This window comes from Rattus norvegicus, chromosome X, assembly GCF_036323735.1.
Source record: "Rattus norvegicus strain BN/NHsdMcwi chromosome X, GRCr8, whole genome shotgun sequence".
NCBI classification, from domain to species: Eukaryota; Metazoa; Chordata; class Mammalia; order Rodentia; family Muridae; genus Rattus; species Rattus norvegicus.
This window is the reverse complement of record NC_086039.1, coordinates 143,457,759-143,479,729: the sequence shown is the minus strand read 5'-3', so window position 1 is coordinate 143,479,729 and position 21,971 is coordinate 143,457,759. Positions and strand designations below refer to the sequence as shown.

At 37.8% G+C, this 21,971-nt stretch overlaps 1 protein-coding gene across 10 annotated transcripts in view; it reads left to right on the top strand.

Annotated features, from left to right (window-relative positions):
* The window catches only part of Mcf2 (MCF.2 cell line derived transforming sequence), a 106,330-nt gene that overhangs the window by 71,110 nt on the left and 13,249 nt on the right, over positions 1-21,971 (top strand). For all 10 annotated transcript variants that reach the window (XM_063280095.1, XM_063280096.1, XM_063280100.1 and 7 more), the window contains 9 exons: positions 83-149; positions 829-944; positions 1,214-1,283; positions 2,256-2,348; positions 10,963-11,055; positions 12,086-12,211; positions 15,296-15,517; positions 19,691-19,783; positions 21,409-21,487. In XM_063280095.1, the coding sequence (XP_063136165.1) occupies positions 83-149; positions 829-944; positions 1,214-1,283; positions 2,256-2,348; positions 10,963-11,055; positions 12,086-12,211; positions 15,296-15,517; positions 19,691-19,783; positions 21,409-21,487 (959 nt within the window). The remainder of the gene's footprint in view (positions 1-82; positions 150-828; positions 945-1,213; positions 1,284-2,255; positions 2,349-10,962; positions 11,056-12,085; positions 12,212-15,295; positions 15,518-19,690; positions 19,784-21,408; positions 21,488-21,971) is intronic.

Sequence of the window (21,971 nt, the reverse complement as noted above, 5' to 3'; positions counted from 1 at the left end):
ATTTTTAATGGTCATAACTGATTCATTGTAATGTGATACGAGAGTGGGACATTAACTGATAACTGTGGTCTGATCATTGTAGCCATGTTCTGAATGAACTGATCCAGACAGAGAGGGCCTATGTTCGAGAGCTGTTTACTGTTTTGTTGGTAAGTATAGCAAATTGTTTTCCCCATTTTCCTGAACTGTCCGTGGCTACTTTCATTAAAAAGTGTTTTGAGCGGTTTTATGTTAATGTCTCTGTCCTTGGTTGTCAGTGGCTATTTGCTGTTATTTGAGACTACATGTCATGAAGTGATTACATTTATATTCCCTCTCAGGGGTGTGGATACTGATTCAGAATTTCTTAGAGAAAAAGAGAAGCTGTTCTCTTAGGGACATGGCGCATTGTTGTAATTGTTCCCAGGCTGCTACTTAGATGTTGAAATGGAAAGAACTGGGGGTTGGATAAAAATACTCATTTGACACAAATGCCATGGTACTAATTTGGTCTGAACAGAAATCTAAGCACTTACTTTTAATTTAAGGAGAACTTTAAGTTCTCTAATTTTTCATACTTGGTTTTGGTTTGGTTTCCAACACTACAATAAAAGACTTGAAGTCTACAGTACTATTTTGTATTCTGACCATGGAGTAGAAGCCTTGGCTTCCTTATCCTGCATTCCAAAAGTATGCTATAGATAATTCTGATAACTAAGGGATCTAAATGTTAGACCTCAATCAGCTGTACCCACAAGGCTTCTCTGTATTTTGCTGGATGTATACTGCCAATGGTCCAACCAAACAATATAAATGTTTCAAATACAAACATTGCCTTCTTTTTAATAGGGCTACCGATCTGAGATGGACAATCCACAGATGTTTGATCTTATGCCACCTCTCCTGAGAAATAAAAAGGATGTTCTCTTTGGAAATATGGCAGAAATATATGAATTTCATAACAAGTATGTAATTGCCGAATTCAACTTTTTGGTGGTTTTATTTTTTTCAAAATGTTATTGCTGGGTGGTGGTGGTGCACACCTTTAGCCCCAGCACTTGGGAGGCAGAAAAGAGATGGATTTCTATGCATTTCAGGCCAGCCTGGTTCATATAGTAAGTTCTAAGAGCCTGGACCATATAGAGAGACCCTGTTTCCAAAGGAGTAGGAAGAAGAGCTTCTCACTTGTTTATTATTGTATGTCATAAATAACTTTTGTCTAATAATTCCACAGCATTTTCATGAGCAGACTGGAAGATTGCTCTGATGCTCCAGAAAGAGTGGGACCTTGCTTCCTGGAAAGGGTTAGTCTGATTACAAAATTATCTAAATATTGTCAACTCAAAAAGTATCTTTTGTATAAAGTAGCCTTGGAGACAAGACAACCCCCTCCCCTTCCATTTAATATCTATGTATTTGTAAAAGACTCATCGATTCCAGCAAGTGCTTAATGCAAAATTGTTTAGTTGGAAAACATGATGAAAGGGATATTCAGGGCATATTTGTATTCTGTCATGTTAGGTGTTTCAATTACTCAGGTCGTCACAATAGAGACTAGGGACCACCCTACCTACGAAGATGTGAGAGATGGGAGCATATTAATAAAATCATGCTGAACTTGGTTAAAGTTAGAAGATGCCTCTTTAAAAAAATCAAAATTTAAAAGACAGAGAGCCCCATCAGGTAGTCATAGATTTTTTTTTTTTATTAAATTGCAACCAGTTATCTAGTTTCTCCTACTTTTGAAAGATCAGCCTTCTCCTGATTGGAAATCAGTCAAATCATCCATAGCTTGAGGGTATAAACAGTGGCTATGTAGAAGACACTCAGGAAAGAAAGTTAAAGTGTGAGTAGGAGATAGAGGGAGAGCAAATTGTGTGGCCATGTGCCTAGATGTGGTGATGTCTCAGTGATGAACCACAGACTACTTCTAACTTGGGAGTTAGCTGCAAACTCCTTTATTTAGACAGCCAGCAGACTAATGGCACAGAAAACACACATTGGTGCCTATTAGATCATGATAATAAATAGCTTAAAAAGATACGGGTTTTCTTGCTCGTGTCAAGTTTGGTTAGAAGGAGTTCTAAAATTGCATGTAGAATAAAGTATTCTGCTGTCTGGCTCAATGGGCATGCTGTCCATGGAACACAAAGCAGGATTTTTTTATATCACAATCACCATCATGGTTGGTCACACACTGTCTTGATCTGTCTTTCTCAAAACAGAAATTCGTATTTATAAATTGGTAATATATTTGCATTTGTACTTTATTACAGAAGGAAGATTTTCAGATGTATGCCAAATACTGTCAGAATAAACCCAGGTCAGAGTTAATTTGGAGGAAGTATTCTGAATGTGCCTTTTTCCAGGTATTAATTATTTAAGAATTAAACACATTCCTTTTGGAATATATTGGAATATTTCTCATTAACAAATTCATTTTCTCAACCAAAGTAAACACATACGCACACTTATGTATAGGAATACATATTCGTTGTTCCCCAGATGCAACCACTTTTAGCTACTTCTGGTATTTGCCTTCCTGTCTCCAAATAACATGCTTGTCTTTCTCCTTCCTGCTTTAGAAAAATGAAGACTTAGGTCTCCTTCACTGTTCCCTGTCCCATGACCACAGCCATATGAAATTCTTTTCTCCAAAGCTGCCAGTATATTTTTGTTAGATCGATTGGCTATATTTAACTCAATTATTAAGACTGGAATTTCTCTGGGCAGATGACTCATATAGTAAAATATGGTTGCGTTTCCTTCTCTTGTGTTTTGATTGCAACTTTCCTTTTACTCAATTTTCTATATGCTTTGCTTTCTTCGTCCCTTAACCTTTTCTCATTTTAGGGATCATAAAAATTGTTTTTTCATATGTTTAATATATCAATTGTTTTTAAATTTCATCCTAAAGAAATAACGTGTAGAGTTTCTGACCTACTTACACCTTTCGTCTCAGTTTCTAGGTACATATCATTTGGGAACACTTCTTTACTGGTCTCTTCAGTGGCTTGCCTCCCTACTTACATGCCAACCTTTTAAAAATATTGATTTAATTTTATGTGTATTCACATTGCCTGTATGTATGCATGCACACACACTATGTGTGTACCTGGTGCTTATCTAGGCCAGAATAAGGTGATGGATCCCATGGAACTGGAGTTTGGATGGTTGTGACTCACTATGTGGATTCTGAGAATGGAGTCTGTGTCCTGTGCAAAAGCCATCTTTCTAACCTCATGGCCTTCTTCTTATTTTACCCTCTATTGGGTAGAAGGAATTTAGAAAATGTGTATGTTAAGTCATATATTTGCATAAGTTTCTGAGAACTTGTATGAGTAAGAGTCTTTACTGTACCCTACTGCTTTGATTCTTGAGAGGGCTAAGTATAGAATTCTAACTAAGCAATAATTATTCTCAGAAAATTGAAGATACTACTTCACTGTTTTCTGATTTCTGGAAGAAATATGATGCCAGTTTGACTCTTCCTCAGAAGGGCAAGGGAACTAAGACCTTGTTTAGTGGCATTATTTTCATCCAGTGTCCTGGTATTTAGGTACTACTTCTTTAGACATTAGTGGTAAAGGTGTAGAACATAAGGCCTACATATACTAGGCAAGTGTTCTAACATTGAGCCTGGCCTTGCTGATCACTCAGAAACTGGAACCTCTAGTCCAATTTCCTTCTTTTTCTTCCACCTTAGTTTCCTTGGTTTTCTTTTTCTGGGATTTCTGGAGTAGGGATGCTAGAATCCTGGACTCTCCCTATAGTTACCTTTTCTCTGTCTGCCAAGCCTTTTCTTTTCCTATTCTGCTCTCAGGAATTATCTGCAACTCTTCCTAATTGAGAGTTTTATTGCTGCCACCATTTTTAAATGTAAAATTTTATTGACATATACTTATTATATAAGCTGATGGATTTTATAACATTGATTTAAGTATGTCATGTGTATTGAACATAGTTACCTCCAATTACACTTTTTTATTCCAAAACCAACCTCCCCAGTCCCCGTTCTCTTCTCAAATAGTCCCTATTTTTATATATAAATGATATCTCTCTATGTCACACTATATGTATATATTTTTTGGTTTTATAATTCTTTTTGAGTCTGGCATATTTTACTTTTAATATGATGATTCTAGCACTTCTTTTTTTCTCAAAATGACACAATTTCCTGCTTCGTTATGGCTCAATAAGACCATATTGTTTATCATATTGTCCGTTCATCTGTTGAAGAGAATCACGCACTGTGAATGTTCATGATTCAGACCTAGATGTCCAAGTATGTCTAGAACGCTGATTCAGAGTCCTAATGTGGTGTAGCTGGGGCATATGGCAGTTCCATTTAAATTTTAAAAATATGTGTGTTTATGTTCGTGTGTCCTCAGCTACATGTGTGTATGTGTGTGGACATGTATGCACGGGTATAAATGCACATGTGTGGCTGGGATGCAGAGGCCAGAGATCAACTTTTAGTGTTATTTCTTGGATGCCATTTGCCTTGGTTTTTTGAGACAGGGTCTCTCCTTAGCTTGGAACAAGATAAGTTGGGTCAGCTAACTGGCCACCTGGTATCAGAGATCTGCCTATCTCTCCTTCCCAGAGTTGGGATTATAAGTGTATAAGTGGGGCTGGGGATTTAGCTCAGTGGTAGAGCACTTACCTAGGAAGCGCAAGGCCCTGGGTTCGGTCCTCAGCTCCGAAAAAAAAGAACCAAAAAAAAATAAGTGTATAAGTAACATAAGCTACCATGCATATCTTTGTTGTTTTGTTTGTTTGCTTTTTTGCTTTGACTTTTCTAGACAGGGTGTCTTAGTTAGAATTTTATTGCTCTGAACAGACACCATGACTAGAGCAACTCTTTTTTTTTTTTTTTTTTTTGGTTCTTTTTTTTGGAGCTGGGGACCGAACCCAGGGCCTTGTGCTTCCTAGGCAAGCACTCTACCACTGAGCTAAATCCCCAACCCTGACTAGATCAACTCTTAAAAGGACAACATTTAGTTGGGCCTGGGTTACAGACTCAGAGGTTCAGTCCATTATCATCAAGGCAAGAGCATGGCAGTGTCCGGGCAGGCATGGTGCAGGAGGAACTGAGAGATCTGGATCTTGATCTGACTGCATCCAGGAGAAAATTGACTCTTCTGCTCTGGATGGAGCTTCAAAGCTCACTCCCACAGTGACATACTTCCTCCCAAGGACCACACCTCTCAACAGTACCACACCCTAAGGGACAGGCATGTTTAAACCCCCACAAGAGTATAACTATGTATCCCTGGCTGTCCTGAACTTGATTTGTAGATCAAACTGGTTTTGAACTCACAGAGATTCACTTTCTTCTACCTCCAGAGTGCTGAGATTAAAGAAGACATGTACCACCATTGCCCGACATATCTTTGTTTTAAAAGTTTTAAATGCAGGTTCTGGGGTATCTCACTCAGGTCTTCATGCTTGAAACTATTTTATCAACTGAGATGTCATCCTAGCCCTAGTTATGGTTATTTGAGGAACTTCCACCCTCAATTCCTAATATTTGAGATTTTCTTCGAAAATTAAGTGGAATTAAGTTAATTTTCTGGACTCTTTGACTTACTTTTAATGGAACCCTTATTCTTTGTTTTAGACTTCTTTTCATATTATCAATATGAAAATAATAATAGATTTTCATTTTAAAGTAGTTTTCTCTCTGCCAACTGGATTCAAACTGGTTTTCTATTTTTTTTCTTTTTCATTAGCACCTGTCTCTCATCTTGGACGCTGTCCTGAAATGCTTATTATTTGTCTGTTCGGTTGCATTATGGGCAGGTATATGAAATCTGGTTGAAAGTCTCTTGTGAATTTCTGGGTTTATTGAGTACAGTCCTCTGTCTTGGATTGTTTGTCTCAGATTGTTTCCTTTGACGTGCTAGTGAGAGATGGGGGTGGGAACATCTATCTTTGGGTACATTCTCTTTGGTTGCTTAGATCTTTCGGACTGCTGTTCAATATAAATATAATTGGCTGCTATTGTGCTTAAGGAGAAGGTCTCAAAGTTGTTAGATACTCAACTCTTCTCCACGCTTTCAGTATACTGATCTGATCTCAGTTGAACCTTAGTCCCCAGTCCAAAGGCCCTCTCGCTCACCTTTTATCTCATCTTCAGTTGATCAGGCCCATGTAACTCAGTTGTGCTTAGTAGAGCTTTTACATTGTTTGTTTTAGATTTTAATGTCCATTTAATTTTGGTTTTGGTATTAGATTTATTAGGATGCAAATAAATGCTATAAATTCATCCCTTTAAAGCAGTGGTTATCAATCTAATGCTATGTTCCTTTAATACAGTTCCTCGTATTGTGGTGATCCCAACCATAAAATTATTTCTTTGTTACTTCATAACTTTAATTTCGCAACTAATATAAATCACAATGTGAATATCTGTGTTTTCAATGGTCTTAGACAACCCCTGAAAAAGGGTCATTTGGCCCCAAAGGGGTTATGATCCACATGTTAAAAAACTACTGCTTTAAGGTAGTTTAACTGTATTCATCAGGTTGTGTGGTTATCAACACAATTTAAGAACATTTTTGCCATTAAAAATTCCCACCCTAAAGTCAGTCATGATGCCACACACTTGTTATATTCCAGCACTGACAAGCCTGAGGAAGAAGGGTCTTCTTGAGTTTGAGTCATACCTGGGCTACACAGTGACATCCTGCTTTTGAAAACAAAAACATAATAGCAGGCAACTAATGGACCAAGCCAAAAATAAAATACAGGACCTTGTACCTTTTAATAGTCACCTCTACACTGATTTCCCCAATACATTTAATTAACATTCAGCTGTTAATCTCATTTCTGTTTTTGTAACTTTGCCTGTTCTGAGTATTTCATCAAACAAAAACTTAAAACTGTATGGTATTTTTATGTGGTTTCTTTTACTTAATACAGTGCTTCTCACTCTTCCGAATGCTGCGACCCTTTAATACAGCTCTTCATGTTGTGGTGACCCCCAACCATAACATCTTCACTGCTACTTCATAACTGTCATTTTGCTATTGTTATAAATTGCAATGTGAATATCTGATATTTCAACCCAAAGGGGTCATGGTCCTCAGGTTGAGAACTGCTTATTTAACATAATATTTTAAGTGTCAATGCATTGTATGCAACAATAATTTATTCTTTTTCCTGTTTGGATATTGTTCTGAGTTGATAGATCATATTTTATTAATAGTTGTTAGGCATTTGGCTTGTTTCTACCTTTTTTTATACCATAGCTATAACAAATTATTAGTAATGTTATTATTTTATAGTGTATGCATGTTTTTCCTGCATTCATGTTTGTGTACCATGTGGATATAGTATCCTCCCTTATCAAATATTTTTTTGTCTTGAGACAAATATATTTTATCATTTTAGTTGGGTTTCCTGATGGAGATCAAATACATGTATCTATCATCTTCAAGTGTTGACTATTATTCTTATTTGAATTAGATTATATGTTGTATTTTATTTACATTCAGTAGAAGGCCCTATATCTTATTCAGGTATAGTTCCTTCCAGTCCTCTTGTACAAAATCCATATGCACATTTGTCCTAACCACCCCCATCTTTTCCTAACTATGGTCCCTCCACCGTTCCCAGGACCCAATGTCATGACCCCTATATTTACAGTGGCAGCAAGCCAATTACTGAATGAAATACAGCACCAGTTGATGAAGTCTGTATTTTTCTTGCGATCTTAAAAAGTACTCTGTTCTCATACCCAGTCAGATTTATATTTAGCACAACCTATTTCTTGTCTAGGCTTTCGCCTATGGAGCTGATCTTTTATTAATGTTCTTGGACAGATTGTAGAATGTTTTAATCATTCTAACCTATTATCATTTCCTGCATTCTCACATTTTATACACTTTATACCAATGTGAATTTATATGTGGAAAACTTTTAGACTTTGAAATGCTGCAATTTCTACCTTCAAAGTCCTTTCTTCTTCCTCCCCGCTTTCCCTCCTTCCCTTCTTCCCTCCCTCCCTCTCTTCCTCTCTCCTTCCTTCACTCCTTTGTTCCCTCCTCTTCTCTCCTTTTCTTTATGAGATAGGGTCTCTCTGTAGCTCTAACTGGCCTGGAATTCACTATGTAGATCAAGCTGGCTTTGAACTTATAGGAACCTACCTTCATCTTTCCTCTTGAATGCTGAGATTGTAGGCATGTGTTCTCAAATTTTTAAAATGGTATTCAGTTTTTCAGGTATATTTTTTCTCAAGGTTTTTGTACTGTATCCAACAGTGATTTTTTTCCGATGCATATTCCTTAAGATTTATAAAATATTTGTGTTTGGGATCTTATTTTTTATTAAAATTATTTAATTTTTTGCATGAGTATTTTGCATATATATATATGACATATAAATATAGCAAATACTACTCTGGTCATCTGGAAGAACGGCAAGTCCCCTTATATCTGACCCATCTCTTCAATGTTGGTATATGTCTTTTTAAAATAAATTACTTTTAAAATTAGCTTACAAAGTCATTCCATATGGAATTTTCATAAAGAATTTGTTTGATTCTTATGCCCTCTACATTTCTTAATTTAACATTTATTGCTCATTATCTCAGAAAGATCTGCCTGCTTCTTCCTCCAGCATGCTAGGATTAAAGGCATGTGCCACTGTTCTTAGCTGATCATTATTTTTTATTACTTAATTTCTTTCCCCATCCCCTTCTCCTCGGAGACTGTAGGACCCTCCCTGTGTATCCCCTACCCTGGCATAGCAAGTCTCTGCTGGATTAGGTGCCTCCTTTCCCACTGAGGTCAGATGGGGCAGCCATGAAGGCTGAGCTGCCTGTCTGCTGCGTCTGTGCCAGGGTCCTTGTTCCTGCCCATGTATGTTCTTTGGTTAGTGGCTCAGAGTTTGAGGATTCCTAGGGGTAAGTGTCCCTGCCCTCCCTCTAATGTTTAGCTGTGGGTGTCTGCTTCTGTTTCAGTCAGCTGCTGGGAGGAGCTTCTCAGAGGACAGTTATGTTAGGCTCCAGTCTGTAAGCATAACAGAATATCATTAATAGTGTCAGGAATCCGTGCTTGCTCATGGGATGGGTTTCAAGTTGGGCCAGTTATTAGATGGCCTTTCCTTCAGTCTCTGCTCCATCCCTGCATTTCTTTTTAGACAAGACAAGTTTAGGGTCAGGAGTTTATGCGTGAATTGGTGTCCCTATCCTTTCACTGTGGGTCTTCCTTGGATATAGAAGGTTGTTTCTTTAAGCTCCATGTCCCCACTGTTAGGCATCTTGGCTAAGGTCTACTACTTTGCCTCCTGGGAGCCTTCCCTACCTTAGGTTTCTGGGACTTCCTAGAGATTTTCTACCTTCACCCCATCCATGGCAGATGCAGATTTCCATTCATTCTCCTGGCCCTCTGAACCTCTATCCTGTCCCTCTCCATACCTGATCCTGCCTCCCCATTCCCCTTTCCCTACCCTTTTAAACTAATTCTCTCCCTCCCTATGTCTCCTATGACTATTTTGTTAACCCTTCTAAGTATGATTTAAGTATTATTGCTTGTACCGTTCTTCTTATTTAACTTCTTTGAGTCTTTAGGGAACATCATGTGTATTTTGTACTTTATGGTTAATAGCTACCTATTGGTGAGTGCATACCATGCCTGTGCTTGTGGGTCTGGGTTACCACACTCAGGATGTTATTTTCTAGTTCTATCCATTTGCCTGCAAAAATTCATCATGTCTTTGTTTTTGATAGATGTATAGTATTTCATTGTGTAAATGAACCACATTTTCTGTATCCATTCTTCACTTGAGGTACATCTGGGTTGTTTCCAGTTTCTGTTTATTAGAATAAAGCTGCTCTGAACATAGTAGAGCACGTGTCCTTGGAGTATTGCTCTCTCTGTCTTTAGGTAGAACTATTTCTAGTTTTCTGAGGAACCACCAGACTGATTTCCAGAGTAGTTGTACCAGTTTGCCATCACACCAGCAGTGGAGGAGTGTTCCTCTTTCTCCACATCCTTGCCAGTACATGCAATCACTTGAGTTTTTGATCTCAGCCATTCTGATGGGTGTCAGGTGGAATCTCAGGGTCGTTTTGATTTGCATTTCCCTGATGACTAAGGATGTTGAACATTTCTTTAAGTGCTTTTTGGCCATTTGAGATTCTTCTTTTGAGAATTTACTGTTTAGTTCTGTGCCCCATATTTTCTTTTAATTTGGTTATCTTGTTTGTTAGAATTTAACTTCTTGAGTTCTTTAGCCAGTTTGGATATTAACCATCTATCAGATGTAGGGTTAGTGAAAATCTTTTCCCATCCGTAGGCTTTTGCCTTATGGAATCCTTTCAGTATTGTGAGGTCCCATTTATCAATTGTTGATATTAGAGCTTGAGCCACTGGTGTACCGTTTAGGAAATTGTATCCTGTAGCAGTGCATTTAAGACACATTCTCACTTTGTCTTCTATTAGGTTTAGTGTGTCTGGCTTTATGTTGAGGTCCTTGACCCGCTTGGACTTTAGTTTTGTTTTGTGCAAGGTGATAACTATCTATCTATCTATCTATCTATCTATCTATCTATCTATCTATCTATCTATCTATCTATCTATCTATCTGCATTCTTCTACATACAGACACCCAGTTAGACCAGCACCATGTGTTGAAGATACTTTCTTTTTTTTTTCCTTGTATTGTTTTGGCTTCTTTGCCAAAATCCGAGTGTCCATGAGTGTGTAGATTTATTTCTGGGTCTTCAATTCTATTCCATTGGTTGACCTGTCTGTTTCTGTACCAATACCATGCATTTTTTTATTATGATAATTATTGCTCTGTAATACACCTTGACGTCAGAGATTCTTTTATGATCAGGATAGTTTTGGCTATTCTGTTTTTTTTTCCCTATGAATTTGACAATTGCTTTTTGAAGGTCTATAAAAATTGTGTTGGAATTTTGATGGGGATTGCATTAAGTCTGTATATTTGATCATTATCTTTCAATGACAGGAATGTCAACGGAAATTGAAACATCGACTTGGTCTGGATTCCTATTTGCTCAAGCCAGTTCAACGAATCACTAAGTATCAGTTGCTTTTAAAGGTAATTACATGAAGCATTCTGTGTGGCTCTTTACTTTATGTATATGAGTATTTTATCTGCATGTATGTGTGGCTTGTGTATGCCTCATAGCCATGGAGGTCAAAACAGGACTTCAGCATTCCAGCCTGAGTCACAATGTGGGTACAAAAATAGAGCCCAGGTCCTTTGCAAAAGCATCCAGTGCTCTTAATCAATGAATCATCTCTCCAGCTCCTACTTGTTTATTTTGTTTTATTTATTTATTTATTTATTTATTTATTTATTTATTTATTTATTTATTGAATCTGATCTGTTAGTCATTTGAAAGGAAGTGGTTGAGTAGGAAGCACTTGCAATACATTGAAGGAGAGCTATGGTCAGATTTAACTGTACGATGTTTGCAGTGTGCTCTTTTGTGTTGCTGTACAAATGACATATACAAGGTGATTAAGCTGTGAGTATATGGAGTGTTAGCTCTCAATCCTCCAGATAAGTTCTGTATGAATTTAAGCATAATGTTTTGGGAAATAATTTTCTATGTAAGGAAGATTAAATATATACCTACTCATTTTCATATTATATTTCCTGTTCGTCTTTTCAATGAAAAATACAAATGATACTCCCCTGGTTCAATGGAAAAGGATTAGTGGAATATATATCTTGTATAAATACATTATCAGTTCTTTTAAAATGTGGTTCATGATGCTATATGCATCATGATTGACAAATCATTGTATTTAGAGGAGGAAAACTCGTGTAATTGCTTTGAACAGTAATCTCTGATGTCTCTTTGTAGCTGTTGGTTTTTAGCTCTGTGCATATTGAATGCCCTTTGTTTTATACTCTTTGCTCATTATTCTACTTCTTCCCCAGTTTTGACATTGTTATTAAATATAATGTTAATGTGACAGACAATATGAAAGAAAGAACTCTAAAAATGACAGTATCTTTGGATCACTGCTCAAAAGCATATTAGCTTTAAAGTATTCATTTCTAGCAGTTATAAAAATATGTGACTAACATTAGGTTTAATTCTTGACTACTAATTAAGGAGCTTTTAAAGTATAGCAAAGAAGGTGAAGGAACTACTAAATTGAAGGAGGCCCTTGACTCAATGCTGGAGCTGCTCAAGTCAGTGAATGATTCCATGCATCAGACTGCCATCAATGGCTATGTTGTAAGTAAATTTTAGGGTTTGTTGGAATTTGGGGGGTGGTGTAAGCTTTTCAAAATCCCTTCTTTTATCTACTGTATTTAATACCACATAAGAGGCAAACAAATGGGGATAAAATATACGCATTTTTATTGATAATGCTAAGTGGAGAATTGGCTGCAGATCAGCGGCCAAATGGAATTTTATGACATTTTCCTGGTCTGTAGCAGCCTGCCATCAAATCTGGAACTTGGGAAATTTGGCTTGAATAAGTGCTTGCATCAGCTAAGTAGATACACTGTCCCTGAATTACTGCTTGCCCTAGTCTAGAATAGATAGGAAAAAGGGTCAAGTCTTTAGGGCTTGCTATCTTTCCCCAAATCGGTTCCATCCAATGGGAAACTCATGTACCAGTCAGGAATGAGGGAGAGATCTGAGCATTGCTCCAGCAGAAACAGCTCCACATGAGAAATGCAGGAACCCAAAGACAAAGACGCCTCCTTCATGCCACAACCTCATAGCGATTTAAAATATATGGGAGACATGGCATGCTTTAAAGTTAAGAAGTTACAGTACAGTGGACACCCATGCCCAGCAGTAGCTCATCCACACAAAAGAACTCAAATGACATTTTTGGAGGTTCTTTGTCTCTTTGTTAGGAAATTAAAACAGATTTACCTTACAGGTTCTTTGCGTATATATTATGGCTTCTGGTTTTGGGTTTTATGGGCTTTTTCTGTGTACAGATGTGTGTGTGTGCTTGTGCTTTTACTTGGATTCTTTTTCTTCTGTTTGTTTTATCTTGTTTTGTGTTATTATTTATTCTTTAGATGTCTGGCTCTTTTTTTCCATTTTATTTTAATGTATTCACTTTACATCCTGCTTACTGCCCCTCCTCCTGGTTACCCCTTCACAGTCCTTCTCTCCTCTCCTTGTCCTCTGAGAGGGTGTGGACTTCCTAGGTATTCCCCGACCCTTGCCCATCAAGTCTCTGAGACTAGATGCATCCTCTTTCACTGTGGCCAGACAAGACAGCCCAGTTAGAACATATCCCACAGACAGGCAACAGCTTTTGTGATAACCCATCCTCAGTTGTTTTGTACCCTTATGAAGACCAATCTGCATACTTGCTATATCTGTGCATGGGGTCGGGTGGGAAGACTAGGTCCAGCCCATGTATGTTCTTTGGTTGGTGGTTCAGACTCTGAATATCTGGCAGAATTCTGAACCAAAATTATCTGGCCCTGGGATTTGTTGTTGTTGTTTTTGTTGTTGTTAGACTTTTGATGACTGCTTCTATTTCCTTGGACATTGTAGAGCTGTTTAAATAGTTTACCTGATCTTGATTTATCTTTGGGAAGTGGTATCTGTCTAGAAAATCATCCATTTCATTAAGATCTTCCAATTTTGTTAAGTACAGACTTTTGAAGTAAGACCTAATGATTCTTTGAATTCCCTTAATATCTGTTATTAGGTTTTTCCTTTTCATTTCTGATTTGGATACTGTCTCTGTCCTATGGGTTTGTCTATCTGGTTGATTTTCTCAAAGAATCAGCTCTTGGTTTTGTTGATTCCTTGTATTGTGTTCTTTGTCTCTAACTGGTTCATGTCAGCCCTGATTTTAATCGTTTCCTGCTGTCTACTCCTCTTCACTGTGTTTGCTTCTTTTTTTCTAGAGCTTTCAAGTGAGCTTCTAAATTGTTGCTATTAGAACTTTCCAATTTCTTTATGGAGGCACTCAGTGCTATGAATTTTCCTCTTAGCAATGCTTTCATGGTGCCCCATAAATTTGAATATGTTGTGCCTTCATTTACATTGAATTCTAGAAATTCTTTACTTTCTTTGTTTCTTCCCTGACTGAGAGATAATTGAGTAGAGAGTTGTTCAATTTCCCTGAGTGAGTAGGCCAGAAATAGTAGGCCAGACACCCAGAAATACCAGAAAGCCTACTGTGTTTCAGTTGACTGTGTTCTTTTAACGTCTTTTAACCTTCTGGATGGCTTTGATCCCTGGGTATTCTTTTTATAGTATGTATTGGGATGGGGTTTGCATTGATGGTCCTAGTATGGCAGGCCTCTGATGGGTATCCTTTGGCTGTATGGTTCCAGATCAGCAGGTCTGTATGAGTCAGGGTCTGGAGGTCATTATGGTTGTATAACTGTAGGTCTCTATGGTTCAGGATCCACAGGTTTGTATGGTACAGGATCCACAGGTGTGATGAGGTATTTGGAGAGTGGAGGTTCTTGGGGGAGAGCAGACTGCTAAGGGCAGCTAAGCTAGCCTTTATGGTTCAGGATCTCCAGGTCTGATGAAGATGGGTGGAGAAGTGAGGGGAGAATGGAGGTCTCTGAGCATAGCAGGCTGCTCAAGGTACTTGGGCATGCCCCAGAGGACACAGTGAGTAGGGCACCTGTTTGTTTTTTTAAGGAGAGACAAAAAGGTTGTAAATCCAGATGGAGGGAATGTGGAGAGGATCCAAGAGGAGTTTGGAGAGTGGTAACCATAAACAGAATGTACTGTATGAAAAAAAAACTTTTTTAATTGAAAAGGGGGTGGTGAGCAGTAGGTAATACCCCTAACATTCATGCTACTATTATATCAATTTGTATATCCTGCCATTTTGATCATTATTGTAGGTCACATGGTTCATAGCTAGCTAATCCCAATTAACTATCCCCATAGCAGCCGGCATAGTACCTTCTAGTATTACGAGTGTAATACTGATACAAGTCTGATTGATAAATTATAAGCATCTAGAGTTTTAATTTTACTGGGTTACAGGGATTTGTGACTGCTAACCACAGAGGGCGGATGGCTGGGAATGTGAGCAGATTTCGCACAAGAGAACTGTGAAATGGGTGATGGCTACATGGGGCTAGCCATGGAAGCAGCTGGACTGCCTGGGCCAGAGAGTAGCTGGAGTTAGCTTAGGATGGTGCACTTTTTAGTATTTCCTGCTACACAATAATAAAGTCTTATGGATGATATTTTTTAAAAAAATAAAGCATACAAAATGCTTCAGACAATTAATATGTCAAGATATTGATGTTTGACAAATGAATATAGCTCTGCCTTCTACAAATTGGCTTTGATTTTTTTTTATTCTAGGGAAATATGAATGATCTGGGAAAGATGATTCTTCAAGGTGCCTTCAGTGTTTGGGTAGGACATCGGAAAGGTGCTACCAAGATGAAGGATTTTGCCCGGTTCAAACCCATGCAGAGACACCTTTTCTTGTATGAAAAAGCTGTTATGTTTTGTAAGAGGCGTTTCGAATCTGGAGAAGGTGCTGACAGATACCCATCATACAGTTTTAAGCACTGCCTAAAAGTAAGAGAGCTCATGTTTAAAAATATTAAAAAAAACGCGTGTGTTCCTGTGTGTGACTACAGGAACCTTTGCCCTATAGTGTTACATTGTACTTCATAGGACACCTCAGGTCTTGGTTCTCACTTTCCCTCATGTTGAAGTAAGGTGTTCTATTGTTCACTGCTTTGCACACTAATCTTTGTTGGTCCAAGAGCTTCTAGGGATTCTCTTGTCTCTTCCCCCCATTTTGCTGTGGAAACACTAGAACTGTGAGCATGCACTAGCATAGCTAGTTTTACATGGGGTTTGGGACTCTGAAATCAGGAAAAGTGATTGGGCTCAGGTGCTGAGAGTTAATTCAAGTCCCCCATCAGTGTAGTCTCAGACATTCTCCAAGATACTCTTCAGTGAACTGACTCACCTATGAACTCATCTAATGGTATTAGATAATTCTTGCTTTTTGTTTTTTTTTAAATTGGGCGTTTATTTAGTTACATTTCAAATGTTATCCCCTTTCCCGGTTTCCCCTCTGCAACCCCTTATCCCATCCCCCTTTACCCTGATTCTATGAGGGTACTCTCCCACCCACCTACTTCTGCCTCACTGCCCTAGCATTTCTCTGTACTGGGGAATCAAGCCTTCACAGGACCAATGGCCTCCCCTCCCATGGATGCCAGATAAGGCCCTTTTAACTCCTTCAATTCTTCCTCTAACTCCTCCATTGGGGTCCCTGTGATCAGTCCGATGGTTGGCTTCAAGCATCTGCCTCTGTATATGTCAGGCTCTGGCAGAGCCTCTCAGGAGACAGCTATATCAGGCTCCTGTCAGCAAGCACTTCTTGGCATCAGCATTAGTATCTGGGTTTGGTGTCTGCATGTGGAATGGATCCCCAGGTGGGGAAGTCTCTGGATGATCTTTTTTTTAGTCTTGTCCATGAAGCTACTGTTATAAGAGAAAGACTAAAGGATTTCCTCCTTCTCACTGCAGTTTACAAATGAAAAAATCTTGTACTTAGCATGTCCCTACCTTACTTTCTTTGTCCTTCCTGCATTCTTTAGCCCCTTGCTTTCTGGGTATCTAAAAAGACCCACAGCTGGATCTTTCCCATATACATTCTGGGTTATTCCTTGAAATTGTTTTATTCTTTCTAAAACCCAAAGTACCATTGTGTCCTGACATTAGTCTTATGTTAAAACCAGGACAGTGTTGTTTGTAAAAGTCATTAGCCACCTGGTAATACTTCCAATTCAAATAAGGCTATACATTCATAATTTTTTCCTAGACTAATTAGAAAATAGAGAAATTTTACCTTCAATTCTTCAGTCACTATCATTTTACTCCCTTTTCCCTCATAGTCATTTTCCATAAGGCGTTTCTTTCACAGTTGGTTTCTCAGTATAGTTGAGATTTGATGAAAATTTAGCTATGCTTTTATTGATGGACCTGTCATGGGCTTAAGGACTTAGTGTAATGAAGCCACTTTATAAGCAGGCCCTGCTTTTAATTTTCCTCATTTTGGTCAGCTGCCTCTAGCGATGTCTAGCAAAATTCCCACCCAGAGTCACCCAATTGTCTATGTTCTATTCAATTCTGAATCCACAGTAGCTCCATGTATTCTTTAAAACTCCAACATTTCCATCACAACTACACAGTTACTCTTAGATCTTGCTATCTACATATGTGCTTCTTGAAAAGGTATTTTTATCTTTGTAGGCATGTTTGACATAAACCAATTTGATGCACATTTTGTTTGTGGGGTGACCTAATTACTACCTAATGCAGAATTTCCTGTTTGTATGGATTTTCTATTTTCTGTTAACTTTGATACAATGATAGGCATGCCAGTGAAGTGCTTCTGAAGTTCATTAAAGTAAAGAAGGTCCAATGAGGTAACGAAGCCAGAAGCATTACAATCGTTACCATGGAAACAGAAGGAGGAATTGATGCAGGAAACATTTCAATGGAAGGCAGACATAAGGGCGTAGTGGCTTACCAGATACAGAAAATAAATACTACTTGACATTAAAAAGAAGAAAATCTGCCTGTTTTTCTTGGTTCTGAGATATAATTGTATCTTTAAAAGCAAAGAATTAGTCAGCGATGATTACAAAATTTTAGATGAAGATTCCTGGGGAAATAGTGATGCTGTAGACTAAGAAAGATGGAGGAAGTTAGGCTGTGTGCTGTGTTTTAGATCTCATATGCTTACTTTCTCTTGCTTACTTGTCATGAAAGTCTATCATTCGTGGTCAGTGTGCTACTGAACAAAGCCCAACAACTCCCCTCCTTTGAAATTGACTTTTTTCTTCACTTTATCACACCAAGCTGGAATTGCACAGCCTCATTGTGTCTTTCTAATGACGATGTACTATAATATAAGCATTTAACATTCATAGGAAAACCATATGTCACATTCGAGGAATCAAATAAAGAGATGTGGCTTCTTCAGATCCATCTGATTGTATGCTTGCTTATCATCACCAACTGATGTTTTAATTTAACAGATATGCATGCAATGCTAACTTTGTGTCAGGTAAATATGATTTGATTTCCAGGGAATTCTCCAAATGTATTTAACCAATAATGATGTGCTCTATATAATAACAATGGAAAATAGTAAAACAGTTGTAATTCAAATGCAGGAAAGGATGGGAAACAAAACCATAAGCTTCAAAGCTCATTTTGGACTGGGGAGAAAGGTTAAAGAGCTTGTCATTCAAATGGTAGGTTTGGAGTTCAGATCATTAGCACCCATGTAAAATGCTTCATGGATGTGGCTGCCCTTGTAATCTCAGCTCTGGGGAATCCCAACAGTGTGCTGTCTAGTGAGACTAGTTGGATCAGGTGAACTCTGGGTTCAGCAAGAGACCCTGAATCAAGAAATAATATGCAGAGGTATTATGAAAGATATCACCAGCCTCTGACCCCCCCATGATATACATGTGAACACACACACACACACACACACACGAGTGCATATGATCCCACAAAACTGTATATGATCTGAATATGTTGTTTAATAATTCATATCTCTATATCAACTCTTAGGAAATACACACTTTCCCAATTTTATAGATGAAAAAAAATGAATTTGAGAAAACTTCAGGACCTTACACTGAGACACATGGCTGATGAATGTCAGTGATGGATGGAGGGCCAGTCTGGCCTTCTCTGATTCTGACATCTGGATGTCAGCTACGTATCCTATTTAGACAGTTGTGTGATGAAACAATTCATTTTGAAAAGATTGAGCATAACTATTCTCATATCTTAATATTTGAGTATAGGAAGATAGAGTGGTATAGGAAGGATATACTTGGGAGCATTTAAAAGTCACTTTAGACTACATTCAGAGGCTCTTTAATTAGTAGAGTTGAGTTGCATTTCTCTGTATAACTGCTTTCCTTTACCTTAAGGAAGGAAGGAATCTCATAGCACTGCCCTTAATGCTTATTAGTTTAATTAGCATCATTTGGGGGTTCATACATGAAGCAGTGTGATGATTCTTCAAACAAATAGAAGGGAATTGAAAGAAAAGAGGAAAGGCAGAGAAGAACTTAAAGATGTTGTACAAGGGAGTAAAGTTGTACCACAGGGAATTAGCCAATGCTGTGTAATACCAAAGTTTTACTATCAGTGAGAAAGTTATCACTCTTTCAATTTAGGTATTTTGTTTGCTGTGCAGGCTGAGAGATTGGTGAGAATAGAAAAACCTTTATGAACTTGGCTGATTCTTCCCTAACTCACAAATTTGCTATTTATATCTCATAGAGAATCAATTTGTAAGATCAAATTGATGTGTCAATAATTACTTTAGAAATCAACAACAAAATTAATCAATTTCAGGTGGCTTTCCCCATAGATGTTTAATTACTTTTACTTCTGACAAAATTTTGTTTTAATATTGTATAGTTCATTTACAGCAGAATTCAACCTTAGGCTGCCTGAGTTTTCAGATGGATGGCGTTTGTGCCAATCACTGGAATGGGGCATAGCATCTGAACTCTTGAGTGCACATTTCCACAAAATACTCAAATCCTCATGTATATGACTATACTTTTCATTTCCATTTCCTTATTGAAAAATAATGTGTATCATGCTTAAGTGAGATATTGTTTCCTTTAGATTATGATAGAATACAGTGGTTGAAATCCCATATTTGTAATGAAATGCTCAGGAAATATTTTCTTATAGATGGAAGAAGCTGGTATCACAGAGCATGTGAAAGGCGATAACCGAAAATTTGAAATATGGTATGGTGAGAAGGAAGAAATTTATATTGTTCAGGTTGGTTATTCTTCTGGAAGCCATAGTTGGCATAAAATTTTAAATTTATTTATTCATTTATTTAAATGTCATAACCCATCAATTTCAATTTGTTTTGTTCATGTGTTCCTGGGTGTGGGGGCATCCACTGGAGAGAACCTATCAGGCGCCTCATTCTCAAGGAAAACTGTAGCATTCTGTCCTCCAGAAGTGAATTCAGTAACCACCTATTGGTCCTCAGTTAAGAACCATAGCCCTTCCCACTCCATATTGAAACATTGGCTGGCTTGGTCTTGTGAGGTCTTGCAGAGGCTGTCACACCTGCTATGAGTTCTTGAGTGAAGGTGTCCTGTAATTTCCAGAAGACAGCTTTGCTTTGGTCTTCCTTAACCTCTGGATCTTAATTTTTTTTCTATTTCCTCTTCTGTGATGGTTTCTAAGTGTGATATAGATGACCATTTATGTCTGAGCACTCCACAGTCACTTAATCAACCCTTTGAGCAGTTATGTACTTCTTTGTTCATCTTCAAACACTGCAAAAGTAAACATCTCTGGTGAGATCTGAGAACTGCACTATAGAGAGATGTCAATTTAGATGGCAGCTTGATACTCTGTATGAGCTCCCCAACCTTGGGTTCTTGACCAGCTTTGCAATACCAGGCCTGTCATTTTTCTAATGGAGTGGGCCTTAAATCTAATCAGAAAACAGTTGGTTACTCCCACAACATTCAGGCTAAGGATTTAGTTGTGTGTATGTGTGTGTGTATGTGTGGGGTTGTATATTTGTTTTTGAAGCCAGCAGAGGGCAACAGAGCCCCTGGAGCTGGAGTTACAGGCCATTGTGAACTGTCAAATAGCATACAAGAGCAGGGCATGCTGTTAAACCCTGAGCCATATTTCCAGCTTCAACATTAAGATTAAAAACTCTGGTTCAATCTACAACAGGTAGATTACAACTACTTATAACTGCAGCTCGAGGGGAACTTGCCTGCCTCTTCTGACTTCCTCTGAAAGAACATAGTTATTACGTTATTACCTGGGCAGGTATATTCTAATGACCACCCTGTTCTAGGGAAGAGAAGACACTCAGAACATTTCACTGAGTCTCTGTGTCATGACCCGTGGCTGACCTATACATTATGTCTTATAGATGTTCTGGGTTTTCTTTTTGTTTTGTTTTGTTAACTTTGTACTGCTACCAGTGCATAATCTCTTCTTGGTTTGCTTTAAGATTATAATAATAGCTACTATATAACAGACTTACTTTATAACTATCAGAAAGTATTTAGGAAATCTGTCTTGTTAGTATCAATTTCTAAGAATATCATATAATTGATTTTAGTTTTAGAAATATTAGAGCTTCCTTTGATTATTCCAAAATTAAAACAACAAAGTGATACATATGCATATACAGTTATTATTATGGTTATTATTCTGTTCCTTAAGGCAATTTTAGTATATTTTCTACTATAATGTCTCAGCTAATCTGATCACTAATGATCAGCCTCCAAAATAGTTTAAGAAGTAAAAGGTTAAATTTTGAACCTGCTGTTTTATACAATGACTCATGATTAATTGCATTTCTTTTATTATAAAAGCATTCTTTTAAAAAGGAACATACTTTTCTGTTCTGTTTTAACTTTTAGGCTCCAAATATTGATGTGAAGATGTTATGGCTAAAAGAAATAAGAAACATTTTGTTGAAGCAGCAGGAACTTTTGACTGGTAGTTTCATTTTTTTCTTTTATAGAAAATAGTTTTTGTTTTCATGTAATATATCCTGATTACAGTTTCCTTTCCTTCTACTCCTCCCAGTTTCTCTCCACCTCCCCTCACTTCTGGATATGTCTCCTTTCTTTGTCTGATAATTTCAAGTATGCATGCTTTATATGGAGAAGCACAATGACAATTTATTAGCTTGGATTTTGTGGAAAGTCTTCCTGGATGATAATTTAATAATGATGCAAGGATCTGTTAAACTCAAAGAGTAACACTGAGATTCAGAGAGTCTGAAAAGAAAACTAACTAGTTTAAACTCTAAGGTGAACCCTTGTTTGAGGGAGCACCTCTTTTCACTGTTCTGCTGCTGCAGAAGACACGATTGTTAGCCCTTGGAGCTTCCAGGAATTCTACTGTCTCTGCCCTCTATCTTACCGTATAAGTGCTAGGATCACAGACAGGTCCTTATTAGCCCATTGGGTGTGTGTGT